This window comes from Taudactylus pleione, unplaced genomic scaffold (genome assembly GCF_031769625.1).
Source record: "Taudactylus pleione unplaced genomic scaffold, aTauple2 ptg000109l, whole genome shotgun sequence".
In the NCBI taxonomy this organism is placed as follows: Eukaryota; Metazoa; Chordata; class Amphibia; order Anura; family Myobatrachidae; genus Taudactylus; species Taudactylus pleione.
In genome coordinates, this window is record NW_028284511.1 from 2,386,962 (window position 1) to 2,411,553 (window position 24,592).

The 24,592-nt window shown below is 42.0% G+C and overlaps 1 protein-coding gene across 1 annotated transcript in view; it reads left to right on the plus strand.

The window, feature by feature from the left end:
• Positions 1-24,592, plus strand: part of LOC148525216 (von Willebrand factor-like) — a 265,846-nt gene that overhangs the window by 45,719 nt on the left and 195,535 nt on the right. The window contains exon 3 of the mRNA XM_088471026.1: positions 7,935-8,085. Within this exon, the coding sequence (XP_088327152.1) occupies positions 7,977-8,085 (109 nt within the window). The 5' untranslated portion in view covers positions 7,935-7,976. The remainder of the gene's footprint in view (positions 1-7,934; positions 8,086-24,592) is intronic.

Sequence of the window (24,592 nt, forward strand, 5' to 3'; positions counted from 1 at the left end):
CCTTGTAACGAGCTGGCATTTCTGAGATGCTGCTACTGGTGACGCTGCTGCTGTTGCTGCGTAAGGTGATACATCTACCCAGTGGGCTGTCACAGTCATATAGTCCTTAGTCTGCCCTGTTCCACTTGTCCACATGTCCGTGGTTAAGTGGACATTGTGTACAACGGCATTTTTCAGGACACTGAGGACACTTTTTCTGACGTTTCTGTACAGTCTCGGTATCGCCTGCCTAGTGAAGTGGAATCTAGACGGGATTTGGAACCGGGGACACACTACCTCCATCAATTGTCTAAATCCCACTGCACTAATGGCGGATACCGGACGCACGTCTAACACCAACATAGCAGTCAAGGCCTCAGTTATACGTTTTGCTTCAGGATGACTGCTGTCGTACTTCATCCTCCTCGCTAAGGACTGTTGGAGGGTCAATTGTTTAGTAAAAGTAGTGGTGTTCCTACTTCCTCTCTGGGATGATGAACGACTCCCAGCAGCAGCAACAGCAGCAGCGGCAGCAGTAGGCGTAGCAATGCAGGATCCTCCGGAGGAATCCCGGATAGGAGAGTCAGTCATGCCAGTGACATGGCCTGCAGGACTACTTCCGATCCTAACTAAGGAGGAAATTGACGAGGAGGGAGTTGACGGTGTGGTTTGCAGGCGCTTGGATACAACAGGACAACGGGATTTAGGTGTCCCTGGACTGCTTACGGTCTTAGCCAAAGTTTCTGAACTTGACAGTAACTTTTTATGAACGCGCTGCAGGTGCCGTATAAGGGAGGATGTTCCTAGGTGGTTGACGTCCCTACCCCTACTTATTTCACCTTTACATATGGTACATATGGCAAGACAGTTGTTGTCCGGATTTGGATAGAAATATTGCCAGACCAAAGAGGTGGAATGTTTGGTCTTCTGCCCAGGCATGACCGTGATGGGCTTTTTCATCCCACGGACAACAACTGTCTCCCCCGGAGCCTGATTTAAACAAACCACATCACCATCAGAATCCTCCTCGCCAACTTCCTCCTCAGCGCCAGCTACACCAGTATCCTCATCCTGTTGTACTTCAACAGTGACATCTTCAATTTGCATATCAGCAAGTGGACTGTGGGTGCTCCTTTCAGCACTTGCAGGGGGCGTGCAAATGGTGGAAAGAGCCACCTCTTCCCGTCCAGTGCTGGGAAGGTCAGGCATCGCAACCACCACCACACTTGGACTCTCCTTGGGGATTTGTGATATCTTCTTAGAAAGCACAGTTCTTCGCTGTGCTTTTGCCAGCTTAACTCTTTTGATTTTTTTAGTGGGAGGAGGGCTTCCATCGTCATGTGAAGCTGAACCACTAGTCATGAACATACTAGGGATCGACCTTAGCCGTTCCTTGCCACTCCGTGTCGTAAATGGCATATTGGCAAGTTTACGTTTCTCTTCAGCTGATTTAAATGTCTTTTTCAAGGTCATTTTCCTGAACTTTGCCATTTGGGATTGTATGTGCCCTCTACTATGACATTGGGCATCGGCCTTGGCAGACGACGTTGATGGCATGTTATCGTCTATGTCATGACTAGTGGCAGCAGCTTCAGCACTAGGAGGAAGTGGTTCTTGATCTTTCTCTATTTTATTTTTATCGGAGAAAGTTTGGTCCTCCATTTATGTTATATCGATTTGATATATACGTGCGGCTAAACACAGAAAATAATTTTTTTTTGGGTTTGGACTGGAGTGTACTTTGTGGGTTACAGCACCCTTTAACGGTCAAGCCAGCCGGCCCTTTACTTATGACACAGGCGCACGCTTGGCACTACTTTGTTGATGCACGTGCGGCTACTGCGCACACAATTCACAAACACAGAAAATAATTTTTTTTTGGTTTGGACTGGAGTGTACTTTCGGGGGTTACAGCACCCTTTAACGGTCAAGCCAGCCGGCCCTTTACTTATGACACAGGTGCACGCTTGGCACTACTTTGTTGATGCACGTGCGGCTACTGCGCACACAATTCACAAACACAGAAAATAATTTTTTTTTTGGTTTGGACTGGAGTGTACTTTCGGGGGTTACAGCACCCTTAACGGTCAAGCCAGCCGGCCCTTTACTTATGACACAGGCGCACGCTTGGCACTACTTTGTTGATGCACGTGCGGCTACTGCGCACACAATTCACAAACACAGAAAATAATTTTTTTTTTGGTTTGGACTGGAGTGTACTTTCGGGGGTTACAGCACCCTTAACGGTCAAGCCAGCCGGCCCTTTACTTATGACACAGGCGCACGCTTGGCACTACTTTGTTGATGCACGTGCGGCTACTGCGCACACAATTCACAAACACAGAAAATAATTTTTTTTTGGTTTGGACTGGAGTGTACTTTCGGGGGTTACAGCACCCTTTAACGGTCAAGCCAGCCGGCCCTTTACTTATGACACAGGCGCACGCTTGGCACTACTTTGTTGATGCACGTGCGGCTACTGCGCACACAATTCACAAACACAGAAAATAATTTTTTTTTTGGTTTGGACTGGAGTGTACTTTCGGGGGTTACAGCACCCTTAACGGTCAAGCCAGCCGGCCCTTTACTTATGACACAGGCGCACGCTTGGCACTACTTTGTTGATGCACGTGCGGCTACTGCGCACACAATTCACAAACACAGAAAATAATTTTTTTTTGGTTTGGACTGGAGTGTGCTTTCGGGGGTTACAGCACCCTTTAACGGTCAAGCCAGCCGGCCCTTTACTTATGACACAGGCGCACGCTTGGCACTACTTTGTTGATGCACGTGCGGCTACTGCGCACACAATTCACAAACACAGAAAATAATTTTTTTTTTGGTTTGGACTGGAGTGTACTTTCGGGGGTTACAGCACCCTTAACGGTCAAGCCAGCCGGCCCTTTACTTATGACACAGGCGCACGCTTGGCACTACTTTGTTGATGCACGTGCGGCTACTGCGCACACAATTCACAAACACAGAAAATAATTTTTTTTTGGTTTGGACTGGAGTGTACTTTCGGGGGTTACAGCACCCTTTAACGGTCAAGCCAGCCGGCCCTTTACTTATGACACAGGCGCACGCTTGGCACTACTTTGTTGATGCACGTGCGGCTACTGCGCACACAATTCACAAACACAGAAAATAATTTTTTTTTTGGTTTGGACTGGAGTGTACTTTGGGGGTTACAGCACCCTTTAACGGTCAAGCCAGCCGGCCCTTTACTTATGACACAGGCGCACGCTTGGCACTACTTTGTTGATGCACGTGCGGCTACTGCGCACACAATTCACAAACACAGAAAATAATATTTTTTTTGGTTTGGACTGGAGTGTACTTTCGGGGGTTACAGCACCCTTAACGGTCAAGCCAGCCGGCCCTTTACTTATGACACAGGCGCACGCTTGGCACTACTTTGTTGATGCACGTGCGGCTACTGCGCACACAATTCACAAACACAGAAAATAATTTTTTTTTGGTTTGGACTGGAGTGTACTTTCGGGGGTTACAGCACCCTTTAACGGTCAAGCCAGCCGGCCCTTTACTTATGACACAGGCGCACGCTTGGCACTACTTTGTTGATGCACGTGCGGCTACTGCGCACACAATTCACAAACACAGAAAATAATTTTTTTTTTGGTTTGGACTGGAGTGTACTTTCGGGGGTTACAGCACCCTTAACGGTCAAGCCAGCCGGCCCTTTACTTATGACACAGGCGCACGCTTGGCACTACTTTGTTGATGCACGTGCGGCTACTGCGCACACAATTCACAAACACAGAAAATAATTTTTTTTTGGTTTGGACTGGAGTGTACTTTCGGGGGTTACAGCACCCTTTAACGGTCAAGCCAGCCGGCCCTTTACTTATGACACAGGCGCACGCTTGGCACTACTTTGTTGATGCACGTGCGGCTACTGCGCACACAATTCACAAACACAGAAAATATTTTTTTTTTTGGTTTGGACTGGAGTGTACTTTGGGGGTTACAGCACCCTTTAACGGTCAAGCCAGCCGGCCCTTTACTTATGACACAGGCGCACGCTTGGCACTACTTTGTTGATGCACGTGCGGCTACTGCGCACACAATTCACAAACACAGAAAATAATTTTTTTTTTGGTTTGGACTGGAGTGTACTTTCGGGGGTTACAGCACCCTTAACGGTCAAGCCAGCCGGCCCTTTACTTATGACACAGGTGCACGCTTGGCACTACTTTGTTGATGCACGTGCGGCTACTGCGCACACAATTCACAAACACAGAAAATAATTTTTTTTTTGGTTTGGACTGGAGTGTACTTTCGGGGGTTACAGCACCCTTAACGGTCAAGCCAGCCGGCCCTTTACTTATGACACAGGCGCACGCTTGGCACTACTTTGTTGATGCACGTGCGGCTACTGCGCACACAATTCACAAACACAGAAAATAATTTTTTTTTGGTTTGGACTGGAGTGTACTTTCGGGGGTTACAGCACCCTTAACGGTCAAGCCAGCCGGCCCTTTACTTATGACACAGGCGCACGCTTGGCACTACTTTGTTGATGCACGTGCGGCTACTGCGCACACAATTCACAAACACAGAAAATAATTTTTTTTTTGGTTTGGACTGGAGTGTACTTTCGGGGGTTACAGCACCCTTAACGGTCAAGCCAGTCGGCCCTTTACTTATGACACAGGCGCACGCTTGGCACTACTTTGTTGATGCACGTGCGGCTACTGCGCACACAATTCACAAACACAGAAAATAATTTTTTGTTTGGTTTGGACTGGAGTGTACTTTCGGGGGTTACAGCACCCTTAACGGTCAAGCCAGCCGGCCCTTTACTTATGACACAGGCGCACGCTTGGCACTACTTTGTTGATGCACGTGCGGCTACTGCGCACACAATTCACAAACACAGAAAATAATTTTTTTTTGGTTTGGACTGGAGTGTACTTTCGGGGGTTACAGCACCCTTTAACGGTCAAGCCAGCCGGCCCTTTACTTATGACACAGGCGCACGCTTGGCACTACTTTGTTGATGCACGTGCGGCTACTGCCCACACAATTCACAAACACAGAAAATATATTATTTTTTTAGCACTTGGGGGGAGCACCCCTGATGGACAGAGCACCCCCTGGACAACACTACAGCACTCCTTTAGGACTGGGACACTGCACAGGACTTTGGAGTGGACACAGCCCCTATGGAGAACTGACTGCACAACACAGTCCAGCCAGCCCCTATGGACTTTGAAGTAGTGGACACAGCCCCTATTAACAACAGCAGCACAGCACAACACAGCCAGCCCCTATGGACTTTGAAGTAGTGGACAACAGCAGCACTACACTACACTACACTACACTACACTACACAGCCCTAACTCCCACCCTCCCTCTTCACTGTCCACAGCCGAGTGAGAAAATGGCGCCGACGCGGGTACCTTATATAGGATCCAAAACCCGCGAGACTCGGAAGGCGGGATGATGACGTTTTGCCTCGATTTCAGATCCGAGTCAGGCGGGAAAAGTCGAGCCTGACTCGGATCGGACTCGGATCGGGGGGGCTCGGGGGGGTTCGGATTTCAGAAATCCGAACCCGCTCACCCCTAATATGTATATATATATATATATATATATCACAGGGGCTCTGTACTCACCATAATAACTAACAATAATAATAAACATAATAAACAGTGGGGTTTTGGTTCATGAATTGATCAATGCATTTAAGCTTGCAGCCCCCGTCATGGGACCCCACTTTACTGCAAGTCCCTACTCTATTGCTCAGAATTATAACATGGACATAGCCATCACATTAGTGTTAAACTCAGGGTATGCTATTAAGGTTTAAAGCTCACAGCAACTTTGCTTTTAAATGTGATACAGTTACCAAGCACACCTGTTGCAAAGCACCTAGGAAAACAGCTGACACAAGTTAGATAACTAGTTAAAAGGGGTGCATGAGAAAATGTGATCACAAAAATGATTAATTATAAAAATTAATCATAATAAACAAAAAGCACTAATCCACGGCACTCACCATTCCTAATTTTGGGTGCAACATGGTATGTGACCACATTGTTTAAATAGAAATCACAGGGGCTCTGCACTCACCATAATGACTAACAATAATAATAAACATAATAAACAGTGGGGTTTTGATTCGTGAATTGATCAATGCATTTAAGCTTGCAGCCCCCATCACGGGACCCCACTTTACTGCAAGTCCCTACTCTATTGCTCAGAATTATAACATGGACATGGCCATCACATTAGTGTTACCAAGCACAACTGTTGCAAAGCACCTAGGAAAACAGCTGACACAAGTTAGATATCTAGTTAAAAGGGGTGCATGAGCAACTTTGCTTTTAAATGGTGTGCTTGGTAACTGTCTCACATGTAAAAGCAAAGTTGCCGTGAGCTTTAAACCTTGATAGCATACCCTGAGTTTAACACTAATGTGATGTCCATGTTATAATTCTGAGCAATAGAGTAGGGACTTGCAGTAAAGTGGGGTCCCGTGACGGGGGCCTCAAGCTTAAATGCATTGATCAATTCATGAACCAAAACCCCACTGTTTATTATGTTTATTATTATTGTTAGTTATTATGGTGAGTGCAGAGCCCCTGTGATTTCTATTTAAACAATGTGGTCACATACCATGTTGCACCCCAAAACTAGGAATGGTGAGTGCCGTGGATTAGTGCTTTATATATATATATATATATATATATATATATAAAATATAATTTGGGGGTCTGTAGGATGTTCCTCCACAATGTATTTATACTTGATGAAATAACACTTCAAAAACCTGAATGGATATGTCCTTTGGAGACGTTTTCTGAAGATTGAGGATTTGACAGGCTTGTCACAGTTTGGGCTGTGGGGTGGGTGTTATAATGTGTTAATCTATCATATAATATATAACTATATAAATTAACAAGCATATGTCAGTATCAGCACTTGTGAGAGGTTAGTTATTAATGTAATTACTTCTGATTTTATGAGAATGATCACCATGTTAGAGGCCTGCAGTTAGTACAAGAGATGTGATAATCACTATGTTAATAAAGCATGGATGATCATTTATTCTAAAAGCATCCCTGAATCCTTGGAACTCCATACCTCTGATTACAGACAGTACTGTGGCAGCGCTTCTCCCTGCAGTAACAGTCACAATGACAGCAGCAGCACCACTCAGTGCACCCAGCACCCATCCACAGAAATACTGATGTGTGATATATACTGCTGATACCCCTCTATCACCACCACCTGTTCTCATTGACTGCATCCTCTGGTGCCTCCTCTGCGAGCAGCAGGCACAGCAGCCCGGACCCAAATGCCGCTGAGATCTTGGCGAACAAGCGCTGCTTCCCAAAATGCTTCTCTGACTACTAGGACTGCCTTGTGTCCGGTCAAAGCAGCAGCAAGTTGGGGGCTCTACTCATCCTCCATACCCTGGGTAGCATCCTGCAGCAGCTGCCAGCTCAGGATGGCCAAGAGATACAAAAGTCTGGCTGGGATTTCTTACTATATGCTCTACCATTTTAAATGTGGCCTCGCGGACTCCTGCTGGCTGCCAGCCCAAGAGCCGAGATTGTCTCGCGCCAGCGCCACATTCAAAATGCCGCTGCTGGCTGTTGGTCCGCAATCGGCAACCAGCATACAACCAGCACCAATGTGCACTTCTACCACCCGACACCTGCATGCTGACAGGTGGTTCCGGAACGCAATCCCTGACGATGTAATTTTACAGAAGGGCTTCAGGAACGGCGTTCCGGTCCATTCCACCTGAAAAATAGCCCTGGCTACACACCATTACTTGTATTCTTTTTAGCACTAGTGGTTTGTTATACCCATTTTGTTTTAGAATGTTAAATATATTTCTCTGAAATATCAGTGCATGGACATTATATTATTAATATTTTTTTCTAACTATGTATTATTTTATCTTTATTTATTGTTAGACTCCCCCGGATTGTGCAGATGTGACTCGTCTTACAAGTGGAATGACAAATTTTACTATTTTTGACTGTTTACCTAGACAAAACCTCAGTTGTAAATCAATAGTGCCAATATATAACAAGAACCAATGCTGCTTTACATATAGCTGCTTAGGTAAGTAAATACCTGCTTAAATCAATCATGCCTCCTACAGTTTTTTCAAATATATATATATATATATATATATATTAATAATAATAATAATAATAATATTGTTTATTTATATGGCACCACAAGTGTTCTGCAGTGCCTTACATAGTACATAAAACAAATAAGTGGACAAAAAACCAGTAACTCTCAGTACATTACAGTGCAGGACAAGGACACGATTTATATACATTGCTGCAATAGCGATTAAAGCACTCACAATAAGCAGCAGGGAGTTGGCAGTCAAGTTTTAGGTGCCCTTATGGGGAGAAAGGAGTAGAAGAAAATGTAAAGAGAAGCACATGAGGGAAGAGGTCCCTGCTTGCAAGAGCTTACATTCTAAAGGGGAGGGGCAGACAGACAGGCATGACACAGAAAGGGAAGATAGGGAGAAAAGAGCATGAAGTGGGTTAGGATGAGAGCTGGAAGGCCTTGTAGTGGCTCTTGAGAGCCAGTTTGAAGATTTGTAGAGATAGATAGATAGATAGATAGATATATAGATAGATGCAAGTATCCAGCACTCCACAAGTGGTAATGCTCATTGCTTGCTCCAGTGCCCTCCAAAGGTGTATGAACACCCCAATATATTGTAGCAACGTGGCGGTACTCAGGGACTTTCATATACTATAAAATGCTTTTAATGGTCCAACATTTTGGGAACTACCCCTTTGTCTGGGAAACAGAGCAAAAATAACTTAACATACATATATACAACTACATACAGATCACTAAATAAAAGAAAGGCCTAGTCCCACAGTTGATATGGAAAATGAGGGGAATTAAACGTTTTTGAGATCCTTCTTTAAATTGGAGGATATGTTGAAGACTGAAACATGCCACTGGTTAGATATGTGTATGCTACAAAAGTATATTAAAAATAAAATTATCCCCAGGGGCCATAGAGTATTCAAAAGATCTTCCTTCCAGGATGATGTTGAATTCAGTGAGAAATTGGATGGTATTTTAGATTCATGCTCTGTCTCATTGTTGAAGTGGTTGAATTTAGAGATAAGAAAATGGTTGAATTTAGAGATAAGAAAATTAAGGAGACAGTGGCTGAAATAGAGGATCTAAGGACAGTTTTAGAACCACAGAAAGATCACCCCCTTTTTCAGGAAAGAGATATCCTAACTAATCAGAGGGTGGAAAAGTTTGACAAATAAATTATTGATAGAAAAAATGCCAAGTACATTCGAGATGAGAGGGACTATCAGAACAATATGATTAGGACTTATAATAGACATCCTTTGTTTGGTTGATTAAAAGATATTCATTTTGTATCTAGGGAGAGATTAGGGAATTTTAAACAAGTACAAGATAAAACAGGGACACCAGTGAGATCTAGGTGGAATAACACATATTTTAAGGATAAAAACCTGGTAGAGAATGAAGTGGTGAGACCAAAAATTAATCATACCCATAGAGATAATACTTTGGTTTGTCACCCCGTCAGACAAGGGATCTAAATTGTCAAAATTACCAACCAATATCGAGGCTAGTGACACAAAACAGACACAATCCTCTTCAAACAGGAACCCCAAAAATAAGAAGAAATTCAGGGTTAGAGGAGTCAGAGGAGGACGAATAGTTTCAAAAAGAAAGAAAAATCCCAGAGGTATGATCAATTTGTCTTAAAAAATATTATCACAGAGCCAACTGAGTTTGTTGACAAGGGGTTTTAAAATTTGGCCCATTTCAAAACCAAACTTTTTTGAACTCTTCGTTGAGTTAAATCGTTTCTTACGCAATATGAGCCGGAAGCGGCACTTTACTATGAAGAAACTAAAAAGGATTAAAACCAAGGGTAATCCAATTATTTTGGATAAAGAGGATGAGGAAGCTATCCATAATTTGGAACAGTTATTACTGGAACAAGATTCCCCTCTTAAGGAGATCCCTGTTTTTATTTAAATTATTCTTGTGAACTATCCAAATTCACAAATCTAAATTTTTTCCACTACAGTACAAAAATTCATGTATTGACACGTTCTATAAACATACATACTTTCAAATGATGTGTGAGAAAGAACATGATACCTTTAAATATAAGCACAAGCTTTCCCAAGATTAACAAAATGTTGGGGATTATCTACAAGAAGCCGTGCGGCTTCTGTCGGTGGAGACCTTTTACCAAGTCGTCCCCTCGGATCCGACTACTCGCTTCCAGAAAGAACTTAAAAGTTTACTTGATGTAGCATTCGATAATGGAGTGATCTTCAGGAAGGAATTGGATTTTTTATTTCCTACTCACCCTATTATTTTCACTTATTATCAACTTCTCAAAGTACACAAAGATTTATGTTGTCCATCGGGGTGTCCCATTACTTCTGGTGTAGGGTCGCTTAGTGCTAATCTGTCTTTTTATGTTGATCACTTTTTGCAACCTCACGCTGTCTCTCTGAGATCACATCTTAGTGATACAACTGATTTTCTAAATTGTTTGTTGGACATACAGTGGAAATCCAATTACAGACTTCTGAGTGATGTCAGCTCTCTGTGCATTAACATTCCCCACAAGGGGGTATAGAAGCCACCAAATTTTATCTTATGGAAGATGTAGGGGTCTCAGAGATGCAGCGTGAGTTCATTTTGTCATCTATTCAATTTATATTACAGCATAATTATTTTTGTTTGATTGATTACCATTTTTACTTACAGTGCACTGGCACCGTGATGGGGATCCGGTTCACACCGAGTTTTGCCAACCTCTATATGAGCCACCTTGAGGAGCGGCTCATTTGGGGGGGGACATTCGGTGTGAACCTGGTCCTCTATCAACGTTTTATAGGTGATTTATTTTTTATTTGGGATGGTGATGAGGATTCTGTTTCTGAGTTTATAAAATATTAGAAATTTAATGATTACAATCTTATATTCATGAGCACTTGTCACAATAGGTTTATTTCCTTCCTGGATAGCAAGGTGGATTTTGTGGATAATTGCATTCAGACCAGCACTTTTCGTGAGGAAGTAGACACATATAATTGTATTGATTATCACAGCAATCATAATAAGAAATGGTTAGCTAATATCCCTTCTGGACAGTTGCAAAGAATTTGTCGCAACTGTTCAAGTAGGGAGACTTATGAAGAACTAGCTGAAGTTTTGATGGAAGCTTTCAGGGAGAAGCATTGCACTGATACAGTATTACAAAGTGCTGTGGAGTCAGTGTCAGATTTAAATAGGAAGGAATTATTGGATCCTCAACGAAAACAGACAAAAGGGAATAAGAGTACAAATCATATTGATAATTCAAATATTTTTGTTTGTAAAGTTAACAATTGTGCACGGCGAATCAAGAATAGTTTAATTAGAACATTAGGATATGACCAAAATATCAATGTTATAATGTAGTATATTTAATGTTACTGATCTACATTCTCCCAATTATTAACTTAATGTATACAATCCTTATCTAGTACTGTAGCAATTATTCCTATATGATGCAGTGTAAAGCTGCATACACACGTAAAGATTTTCAGTCCAACCATCCAACAAATAAGACCTATTATATATATGCTGTGTCAGTTTTGGGACTGGTATTGGGGTGCGGGGCTCTCTGGGCTGGTGTGGCTGGACTGCTTCATGGCATCATAATGTACACTTTTTCACTTCTTTAGTTTGTTTTTTATATATGTAGCACTTTATACACTTTTTTATTATAACCTCCTACTTAGGTAGGACCTAACACATAGGCTTTCTTTATTATTTTTTAACCCTCACTTTAAATCTCACACTAGTGTGGTGCCATGGCGGTTCTGCTGGGTTGGCCTGCGGGGTCCCGTGCCCTATATTTGTTCCATGGGAGTGTTAGGGACCTGCCTGATAGAGGTCACCTGGATGCGGTGGGCAGGCCCATAATTATGGCCATTATTATGCAAAGAACCTCTTTGATGCTATTTAGCAGTTATATTATTAGGTTCAGCATGGTTAGAGTGTGCACTTGCATTTGTCTCTTTATGCTTGCAGCACTACAAGTCTCAGCAGGTAGCTTGTCACATTGTGCTTAGGGTGTGCAATCTAGGGCCCCTACCCCTACGTCTTCTACATGGACCTGCTGAATGGTAAAAATGCCCAGAAGTTTTGCTAGCCATGGAGAGCATCTCCTGCATGGCCTTGTCATTTTTTTTAAAAAATTGCACCACCAAGTCAATAGTGTGAGCAAAACATGGGACATGTTGGAATTCACCCAACTGTAATGCTCTCACAATATTGTTGGCTTTGTCAGAAATCCGCACAAATTCTGCGGAGAGTCCAAGCAGGATCAGCCATTTTGTAATGACTTCCCTGAGTTTCTCTAAGAGGTTGTCAGCAGTACTTAGACTCTTCTCAGGGATTTGTGACATTTCTGAGTGCACAATTGGTTCTTGTGCCTTAGTTTTTACACAAACATCCTCACCATCAATATGCTCATCATCATCAACATCCTCATTATCCTTGTTGCTATCGACAAATATGTAAATATCCTCCTCATCCTCCTGGTGCAATTCCACAGAAGCATCCTTAATTTCTAATTCAGAATGTTTACTTGTGCTGCTCATCCCCACATTTGCAGAGGGCACACAAATGGTGGAAGGAGGATTATCTTCAAGTACAGTATTAGAAAGGTCAGGCTCACACATGGCAACCGCAGACACACTTGGACTCTCCTTGGTGATCTTTGACTTTTCTGAGAAAATTTTAATATTTTTGGACCTCTCCTACAAGCAGAAGGGCTTAAATCATCATAACTAGAACCACCAGTCATAAATAAGGCCAAGGCCTTAACCTTTCCTTGCCACTTCGTATCGTCAAAGGCATATTGCCAATTTTATGTCTTTCTGCAGCTAAGTTTCCCTTTGAAGTTTTCTTCTTTACCAATGTAAAAGATTGGTTATTTTGGGCAATGGCTTTAGTAGATGACATAGATGAACTAGTATCATGACTGGTGGCACTGGCAGCAGCTGCAGCCCTAGTATGTGGTTTCTGCTCTCCTCTCAACTGATCATTCTCCATATCAACAAACACAAATTAAGTGGGGAACAGCCCACACTTCATTTTGTACCAATTTTAAATATTACACACATATGACATACTGTGCTACCACTTACAGTGTCACAAGATTTTTTATGAATAAGAAAAGAATAACACATTGCACTACCACTTAGTGTCACAAGATTTTTTTATGCGTAAAACACTGCGCTACTACTCAGTGTCACAAAAGATTTTTTATGAATAAGAATAACACACTGTGCTATGACTTAAAGTGTCACAATACGTGGATGATAAACTGCGCTCTGGTTGGCAGTGTCACCGAACAGTAATAGCATAGCTAGCACACACAAAAAAACTGAAAAAAGATCTTATTTTTTTGTGGAATGCTAATTTTATTTAACTTTTATTTTTTCTACACTTGGGAAGAACACCCCTGGATGAGGCAGCAACCCCTTTGTGAACAACAAAGCAACCCTGCGGAGTGCAGATGGACCACCTGCAGAGTCACAAATATGTGGATGATAGATAAACTGAGGTCTAGCGGCAGTGTCACCAAACAATAATTACATAGCTAGTGCATGCACACACACAAAAAAATTTTTTTCACTTTTTATTTTTTGTAGAATGATAATTATTAATTTGAATTTACTTTTTTTTTACGCTAGAGAAGAGCACCCCTCGATGACACAGCACCCCTTTATATACTGCAGCCCTAGCCCCTTAGAAACATAGAATTTGACAGCAGATAAGAACCACTTGGCCCATCTAGTCTGCCCCTTTTCATTTATCCTTTTGGCAACTTCAACTTGTACTGCAGCCCCAGGCCCTTTATGGACAACACAGTAGCAGCTCTTTATGTACTGCAGCCCCTTGATTGACAGTATAACAGTGGCACAGCAGCACCCACTCCCCCTTTATGTACTGCAGCCCCAGCCTCTTTATGGACAACACAGCAGCAGCACTTTATTTACTGCAGCTCCTCCAGCCCCTTGATTGACAGGACAACAGTGGGACAGCAGCACCCCCCCCTTTATGTACTGCAGCCCCAGCCCGACAACACTGCACCCTTGAACAGACAGAGCAGCACAGAGCATGTCTGTTCTCTGTACACTATTCATAGACGGAGTGAAAATGGTGCCGATCACCTGCTCCTTTATAGAATCCAAAACCCGCAAGAATCCAACAGCAGGATGATGATGTTTTGCCTCGTTTTTTAATCCGAGTTAGGCGGGAACACCCGAGCCATACTCTGATCCTACTTGGATCCCCTATGTTAGGGTGGGTTCGGTTCTGAGTGAGGAATACAGGTAAATAAATTACTGACATCTGCACTACATAACATAGGGGCTGATTCAGAGCGGAACGCTCTGACCAGAGCGCTCGCTCTGAATCAGGGCCCTCCTCCATTAAAATGGAGCGTCCTCCTGGACGCTCGTATAGCTGTGGGTCACCACCTACAGCATATACGAGCATCCAAAAATATGGTCGCGATGGTCTTGACCATCGCGACCATCGGACTTGCGAGGGAAACCCTGTGGTCGGGTTTCCCAGCCACAAGCCCTGGAGTGATTTGGGCTCTATCAGAGCCAAAATCACTCCCATTGACATCACTAGTGATGTCAGTGGGGCCGGCTTCAGACGGTAGGCATTCCCATGGGAACGCCTCCATCTGGCAGGCACGCCCCCAGCACGCCCACCAAAAGGGGCGTGCTGTCTATCAACTTCGACAACACGCCCCCTTTGGTGCGAGACCCCGAGTGATGGAAAGCCCATCGCTCGCCGGGTCTTGCGCATGCGCACGACGGAGCTCCCTCCGTCGTGCGCATGCGCAGTGGGGAACATAGACCCACTTGTGAGCGTTCTGCCGCTCGCGAGTGGGTCTGAATGACCCCCATAGTGTCTTCAGGAAGTAAATCGATATCTTTTAATTTCAGCAATAAAGCTCTGCTATCTTTTAAATAAGTAATTTCCTGAATACAGGGATGAATAAAACCATCTAGATATGCTGAAATTAACTGATACAATGATCCCGGGGTGATATAATTAGGGATGTGCGCCGACCCCCTTGTTTTGTTTTTGGATCTGTATCTCCTTCAAGGTTTTGGATCTGGATTTGGTTTTACAAATCCACCCTTGCGTGTTTTGGTTTTGCTTTTGGATCTGTATTTTTTTCCAAAAAATTATATAAACAGCTAAAACCACATAATTTGGGCCTGTTTTTGTTCCTAACCTTAATAACAATAATTTTCAGACATATTCAGGCATTTATAACCACTTCACAGCTCACAACATTGATTTCACTATTTTTCACCAATATAGGCCAGAGGCTGCAGCGAGCTGGCTGGCTAAAGTAAGTAACAGAACAGTAGCACTAACAAATTGCAGTTTCAAAAATATAGGACATCTATAAAACATTGCCACACAGCAGTGGCAGACAGGATGGCAGTTTAATAAACCATAATAATGTCAGTTGGCAATTCCCCAAATTGTGCAAAATGTAAAGAAAAGATGTGCAAGATGGAATTGTCCTTGGGCCCTCCCATCTGCTCTTATGTGGGATATTAAAAAGGACATGCACAGGTTAACAAACCAAGCACTTTAGTGACAAGGACTGACACTTTTGTGGCTGAAGTCCTTGGTTTGTTTGGGCTGTTATACTTACTTCCTCTATCAAAGCATTGTTTAATAATAAATTGTTTTTTTAAATTACTACTAGCAGTCGTCTTCTTGGTCCCTTTCTGACATGAAGATCCACCCCCAGCAGCATCAGCAGCAACAGGCGTAGCACTCAAGGATCTTTCTAAGGAATCACGGATAGGAGAGGAGTCAATCATGCTTATGAAATTGGATGCAGCAGGACTACTTCCAATCACTATTGAGGATGCTGATTATGCAGGTGTTGGTAGTGGAGATTGCAGGTGCTTGGATCTAACAAAGAGAAGGGAGCAGATAGGTGATGCTGGACTGATTGTTACATTTTTTGCCAAAGTTTCTGAATTTTGCAAACCCTTTGGAATTTGATGAATGTGCTGGAAGTGATGTAACAGTGAGGAGGTTCCTAGATGGTTAAGGAGATTCCTAGATGGTTACCTCTACTCACTCTTGCTTGTCAAACATTTCAGATGGCTTGACAACTGTTGTCCGATTTGGGTGGAAATAATTCCACACATGAGAAGTGGATTTTTTTATCTTTTGCCCTAGCATGACAATGGGCTTTTCATACCATGGGCAACAACTGTTGTCTGATATACACAAAAAACATCCTTGAATCAACATCCTTGTTAGCGTCAACTACAGAAATATCCTCCTCATCCTCCTGGTGCAATTTCACAGAAGCATCCTCAATTTCTATATCAGCATGTTGACTTGTGCTGCTCATCCCCACATTTATAGAGGGCACACAAATGGTGGAAGTAGGATCCTCTTCACATAGAGTATTAGAAAGGTCAGGCTCACATATGGCAACTGCAGACAAACTTGGACTCTCCTTGGGGATCTGTGACATTTTTGAGCACACAGTTGGTTCATGTGCCTTTATCAATTTTTATTTTTCGACACTTCTACAGGGAGAAGGGCTTGCATCATCATAAGCTGCAGAACCACCAGTCATAAATAAATGCCAAGGCCTTATCTGTTACTTGGCACTTTGTGTAGTATATGGCATATTGCCAATTTTTTTGTTTCTCTGCAGCTAACTTACCTTTTAATTTTTTTTTTCTGTAACACTGTAAAACATTGCTTGTTTGATTTTAAATGCCCTGACTTAAGCCCTGGGTCATCGGCCTTCGTAGATGACATTGATGGCCTTGCATCGTCATCATGACTGCTGGCAGCAACTGCAAGACTGGTATGTGGTTCCTGCTCTCCTCTCATTTGATAGTCCTCTATTTCAACAAACTTACACTGTGGTCTGACCAGCAGTGTCACCGAACAATAATATTTTAACACTAGGGAAGAGCACCCCTGAACGAGGCAGAAGCCCCTTGATGGACAACACAGACAGCACCCCTTCTTTATGGACAACAAAGCAACCCTGCCAAGTGTGGACAGACCACCTGCAGAGGAAGAAATATAGACGATAAACTGCGGTCTCGCCGGCAGTGTCACTAAACAATAATAGCACAACTAAGTTGCTAATGCACACACAAAATATATTTTGTTTTATTTTTTGTGGATTGATAATATTAATTTTATTTCACTTTTATTTTTTTAACACTGGTTAAGAGCAGCCCTGAATGAGGCAGCAGCCCCTTGATGAACAACACAGACAGCATTCCTTTTTTATGGACAACAAAGCACCCCTGCCAAGTGTGGACAGACCACTTGCAGTGTCACAAATACATGGACGATAAACTGTGGCAGTGTCATCGAACAATAATAGCGCAGCTATGTTGCTAATGCACACACACAAAAAAAGGAAAGAAAGAAAAAAAGCAATTTTATTTTTTTTACACTGAGGAAGAGCACCCCTAATTGACAGAGCACCCCCCCTGGACAACACAGCACCCCTTTATGGACTGCATCCCTAGCCTGATGGACAGGACAAAAACATAGTAGCAGCCACAGTTAATTGACATTGACAAGTGACACAGCAGCTGCAGCACCCACTGAAGGAAGCCCCCCTTTATATACTGCAGCCTAATCCCCTTTATGGACAACACAGCAGCAGCCTTCAACCTAAGACTCCGACTGGACACACACATTGAGTGATTAACAGTGACAACACATCTGCTAGCTTCTCTCTCCACAGCCAGAGTGAAAATGGCACCAATTGTGCGGACCTTTATATAATCCAAAACCCGTGAGAATCCAACAGCGTGAGGATGACATTTTGCCTTGTTTCAAGATCTGAATCATGATGGGAAAAACTGAGCCGGCTCGGAATTGCAATGTTTGGGTGGGTCCAGTTCTCTGAGAACTGGACCTGCTCATCTCTAGATATAATACTGTAGGTCGGCCTAGTGGATCTTGTAATTGTTTATGCACTTTCAGGATAGTATTAAACATGGATACAACTGGAAAATCTACTGTTAGGGCTTGTTTCAATTCAAGAGAGATATACAGTACTGATGTGCTACTGCCTCATTTAGGTTAGAATCAAGTTCCTTTTATATACTTGATCATAGGGTCTCTCTCTAATAACATGTAAGTAGACTCATCATTTAGTTGTCTCAAACATTCTCTATTATAGGCAGCGAGATCTTGTACTACCACTGCACCCATGGATTACCAGCAACACTGGGTGTACTCATGGTTAAATACAAGTTACGAGTCAATCAAAACCTGAGTTCAGACACTGACTTCATCATCCAAGCTTTAAATACAGGAATTAATCAAGTACTTAAGTGAGACTGACTCTTTGCCATCTACCTCTGCAAGTTATTCACACCCTTTAGGAGCCTCCACCAGGAATGCCGTGTATACATCTCTAAAAGATGGATGCGGAAAGGTGGGCAAAATGAGAGGCAAACAAGCAAAAGACCTCCCTGCAGGAAGATAACTTAGTTTTCAATTTATCATCGATACCACTAACAGCCACTAAAATTCATGTATTATCCAAAAGGACTATCTTAAGTACCTGCTACTACGTTTGATCCTTTTCAGTGGAAGATAGATAATTTCAGATTTAGTTGATCATTAAGATTTAAGGAACATTATGATAAAGTTGATCATTCTCTTCCTCAGAATAATAAGATGTTTATTCCTCAGAAATTTAAACGGCTGTTACCTAGATCTAAATTTAATCCTATAGGTAATAATCCTTCTATTAAATCTTTTTCACAACTCCTTGAACTGTCTGGTAGATTGTATAAGGCAGCATATTGCAGGTCTCACAGAGCTAAGTGGAAGACCTGCATCTCCCACTGTGGCACTCTAATGCTGGGTACACACGGGATGATCTATTCATCGAATGATATCACTGAACGATCTCCCTTAAAATTCCTGGTGTGCTGGATGAACGATATTGTTCATCCACACACCAAAGATATCCCCTAAGATGAACGACCAATAATCGCAAACCCCTATAAAATGAATGATATCATCCAGATTGGCCTGCATGCATGTTCGATAGATGATATCGTTATTGTCCAGCGGGAGCGCGCATTGTTAGTCATTCATTGCATACACACGGAATGATATGAACAATATATTGTTGAACGATATCGTTAACATTCATATCATTAAGATATATTCCGTGTGTACGCACCTTAACACAGTGAACAAGATGGTGCTGCGCATGAACACTACAAGGTTCAGTGGCAATATGGGTAAGGGAATGAAGCCTCCCTGGAGGTTCCAATATGGAGTCTGCACAGTAGTGCTCCCCTTGCTACAAGCTTCTCCATGTTACACAAACATTTACTGAAACTTCTTTGTAGGAACCTAGGAAAAATACAGAAAACAATAATATATCAATTGACTTCCAGTAAACTCATCCTTTTTGTAATCACATCTACTGGGCTCTTTTCACTGGCAATATTGACTACATCAACAGATTCCTTCTCCACCAGCTCATGGATAAAGTAATGCCTGATTTTGATATGCTTGGACCTCCTGTGGTGCTTGGTGCTGTATGACAAATCAATTACACCTCTATTGTAACAGTGCATGTTGATAGTATGTTCTACTCTCCTGATACTTAACTCACTCAAAGTCTCTTTGAGATGTAAGACTGTCCGATTCAGTCAATGCCATGTATTCTGCTTCCGTAGTAGACAGTGCTACTCTGGGCAGTTTCCTACTTGCCCAGATCACCGCTGCATCTAATAGTAGAAATATTTATCCTATGTAGGAATGGTAGTCTTTTCCATCTGCCTCCCAGTTGGCATTGCCGAATTACTCCAGTTCCCGGACCTGGTGAATTTTATTTTCTTGGAAGGCATTCTTTTCAGATATCTCAGGATCTTTGTAGCAATTGACTAACTTTGCTCACCACATGCATAATATCAGGATAAGTCCCAACTACATCAGGTGTCTGATAGCATTCTGATAAGGAACATTCGTCATTGTCTTCAGCCTCTTTCTTGCCTTTTGGTGTCATACAGTATCTTTAGCTAATATTGTACTTTTGTCAATGGGAGTAGCTACAAATATGCGCAGTTACATTGTGGCTTATTGCACCACAAACATGCACATGCATCGCACCATGTGATTCCCTGCACTTTCATATGCTACGGTACGCTATGGTGTGCACTGCAATCAAACAATTCATTCTTATGGAGGCGCAGGCACAAATGCAGTGCATGTATCTGCTCACAGGCATGCGTCTCTCACTATGCATGGCACGATTTGCAGAGTCAGCTGCAAGGATATAGCTGGGCATATATGTATGTGTTTAACATCTGACATCCAGATACAGTATGATGCCTTTCTCCAGATCTTGATTAATTTTCAGGCCTAGTAAGTAATGGGCTTGTCCCAGGTCTTTCATTTTTATCTTTTGTACGAGCAATTCTTTTACCTCCCCAATGTGTTCCTCTTAGCCTTACAGTAGCATATCATGTAAGACTAAATTAACCATAACTAATCGTAGTGTACTATATTTTTTAAATAGGGAATAGGTCTTACCATAATCAATGACTTTTGGGTGTAACCTTTTGCAACCAAGCAGGTCATGTAGTGTGCAATGCTCCCATCTGTCTTTATCATTGTGCAAAGCACCCACTTACTTTTGACTGTCTTTTGATGACTTTGTCTCTGTGACATAGTCCACATATTTTTGTCATCAAGTGACTAAATTTCCTTATCTATCTCTGACATCCTTTTAGACAAGTCAGCCCTTGACTGTGCTTCTTGAATATCTAAAGGTTCACTGAATGCAATATCTGTGAATTCCTCATCATATTTTTTTAGGTGGCTTCCTGATCTTTGATCTAGCAAAATACCTTTTCTGTGGCTAAATGTCCACCTGGTAGCTTCTGGTTTAGAAATATCTCCAGTTGTTGGCATATCCAGTGACACACACTTGTTCTGTGTTTCAACTTCCAGATTTTCTGCAGTTTGTGCTGTTTCTTTGAATATGACGTCTATTGACTTTCTAAGCTTTTTAGTACTTGAATTCTATAATCTATAATCTTTACTTTCATGGCAATAGCTAAGAATGATGCACTTTACAGATTTTGATTCCAGCTTTCATCTTCTTTCCTTTGGTATGTGTACATAGGTAGTACTTAATAAAGTTCTAAAATGTTTTACAATTCAAATCATGATTCAATAGGTGTCTTGTCCTTTAGGGCAACTGTAGGAGAACAGTTCCTCAAGTAAACTGCTGTGGACATAGCTTCCACCCAAAATTCTTTGTCTAGACCTGCATCCTTCAGCATACATCTTGTTCTCTCCACTAGTATACAGTTTGCTCACTTACTTACTACACCATTTTGTTCAGGTGTATAGGCAATGGACAATTGATGCTCAATTCCATATTTTGTCTTTGTTTTATGTATTACATTTTTATTAAGATTTTATATGAACAAAAAAAACTGATACTGTACGTATACCAAACAATACTGATTTTGTTAAGTAACATGGTCATACAAATATCCATATATAATAAAATTAACAACAAAAAAAAACTGAACAGTACAAAAAAGAGATATGAGATGAAAGTGGGAATAGAGAAGTGGCTGAGAGGAAAGCTGAGGAAAGAAAAAAAAACAAATAGGTATAATGGGAAAAAAGTGGGGAGGGATGTTCTAAAAATAAGGGAAATGACAATCCCTATCTGAGAGTCACAGGTTGTGTAGTAGGCTAAAATGATGACATAAACTTCTTGAAATCGTCCGAAGACTTGAAACCAGATACTGGTAAAGTCAGTAGGTTTGTCTAGTAAAGAGCTTAAGATATCTTCCATAGACATAAAATAATCAATTTTATGGAACCAATCTTTGTGAGAGGATGATTTATCAGAATTCCACAGTATTGGAATAACAGAACATGCCGCATTACTAAGGTGATGAAGTAGAATTTTTTATATTTGGAGACCGGGGTTGGAGAGTGGTTAAGTAGCCAAAACGCATGATCTGTAGGTACAGTAAAGGGCAGCCTAAGATTAGTTTGGAAATAGAAATAACATCAGACCAAAAAAATTGATAAATGTGGACAATCCCACCAAATGTGGTGCAAGGATACTAAATCCAAGGAACATCTCCAGAATGAGTTGGAGAAAGATGGGAACATAGCATGCAGCAGGGAGGGGTGTCTGTACCATCACATTAAAATTTAATACTGCATTTCCTTTACAGTAGTACAGATAGAACTGGAATGAGCCTTAATGAATATATTATGCCAATCCTGTTCAGAAATGGAAAGGCCTTAATTTTTTTCCCAAGCCCTGGTCCAGGGAGGGAGGGAGAGCGCCTGTTCTGATATTAGCAATTGATAGAGTGTAGAAATTGTATGGGAAGGGGAGTGGGGGAGACACAAATCTTCTCAAAAGAAGTATGTTCCCTTTTAGCTAGGACTATGTTATCTGAATTTAGGAAAAGGCGGACCTGGAGGAACTTCCAAAAATCAGAGAGCGGAATGGCCCATTTTTCTTGTATCTCTGAGAATTGTTTAACACCTAATACAGAAACCAGCTGGCCAATTCTAAAGAGACCCACTGATTTCCATGCAGGGAAATGCGAAGGGTGAATACCTGGCAGGAACTTAGGGTTGGCCAGAAAAAAGGTAAGAAGATCAAAGTCTGAAGAGGTAGAAGGTAGTTTTGTCAAGGACTTCCAGATAGAAAGCATAGCAGATATTGTTGGGTGAGGAGGAGAGAATTTAGTTAGAGAAGGTAGCCATGGCACAATTTCAGGGTGTTGCTTCATGTGACAACCTCCTAGGGTGTTGTTTAATGTCTCTATTTATAGTCCATTCAAGAATTCTAATTAGCTTTATGGCATGATAATAAGACTTGATATCTGGAAGTTGAAGGCCACCTGACTGTTTCAAATGTGACAGTAAGTACTGCTGAAAACTGGGTAATTTTTTGGACCAAATAAACTGACATATCAGGAGTGAGTAGAACCAAGTTCAGGAAACATTATCGGTATAGTCTGGAGGACATATAGTAATTTGGGAAGGGTCCTCATCTTGACCACATTAATTTTCCCCAGCCAAGACAGCTGCTTCAGATGCGAATGGCTAAAGTCCAAGCAAATTGATGAGAGAAGAGGGGAGAAGTTAGCATGAAATAGTTGTGATATATTTTTAGTGAGTTTAACCCCTAAGTATATGATGTGAGAGGGGTGTGATGAAAAGGCAGCTTGCAAGCCAGCTACTATAGAAGAGTGAGAGGAAATATTGAGGGCCCTGGACTTTGAGATATTGATCTTGAAATTGGACAACTCCCCAAATTTCACCCACCTGAATGCCTGACATATTTGAAATGGCTCTAATAGATCTCACTAAAGATTCTATACAAAGTACAAAAATTAATGGGCATAAAGGACAGCCCTGGTGAGTTCCATTTGTAATAGAAAAGGCCTCGGAAATGGTGCCATTGACTCTTACTCTTGCCAAGGGAGTCGCATGTAAGGCTAAAATTCTATGTAAAGCAAGAGGACCCAGTCCCATGGACCTCATGAACATCCAACTTATCCTGTCAAATGCATTTTCAGTGTTGGTGGACAGGAGAATGATGGGTGTATTCATCTGTGATGCTAGATGCATAAGGTTAAGGCCCTGTGTGGTATTGTCACATGCTTTTCGGACTCTGACAAAACCTACCTGGTCATTGTGGATCAATTGTGGGTGAAAGGGATGTATCCTATTTGCTATAAGTTTAGTGTACAATCTGAGATCAATGTTAAAAAGTGAAATGGTTCTGTAGCTTGGGCACAGGGAGGGGTCCTTACCTGGTTTGGGTATGACTGAGATATGTGCTTCCAAGGATTGGGTAGAAAACTGGGAATCTGCAGAAAAAGAATTAAAAGTATGAAGAAGCATGGGAGCCAATATGTCTTTGAATGTTTTATAATAGGTTAACCAGGGCCAGGGCTGTTGTGCCGAAATGATCTTTAATGGCATGTACAGTATACACCTAGATGCTCGCTGAGCTCTCAAAGTCCAGGCTAAAGCTTCCCTGGTTTATTCTACCACTGGTAAAACTGACTGACTGTTGCATTTCCGAAGTAATAATTTAATGTTGTGGGAAGGTAATTTGTTAAGTGGTGTGCGCGCTTCTGATAGTTCGAGATAGATAAGAGTTTGGACCTTTTTACAGGAATATTAAGGCCTCGGGCATTAATGTACAGTTGAAGACTGTAAGTTTAGTAGCTGCAAACATTAAAAGAGACTAGAAAAAATTTACCAAAAGTACAAGACTTGCAGTCAATTGCACTCCTCTGGGGTACATGGATTCCCAAAATACAGGAAATTCCAAGAAGCCGTTATCGGTAGTAATATTCCAAAGTACTCTTAGAAAACCTTCTCAACCTCTTTAGATAAAATCACTTCTTCAAACGGGTGCATATATATGTTCTACCTCAAAAAGAAGGTATAATCACAATATAGT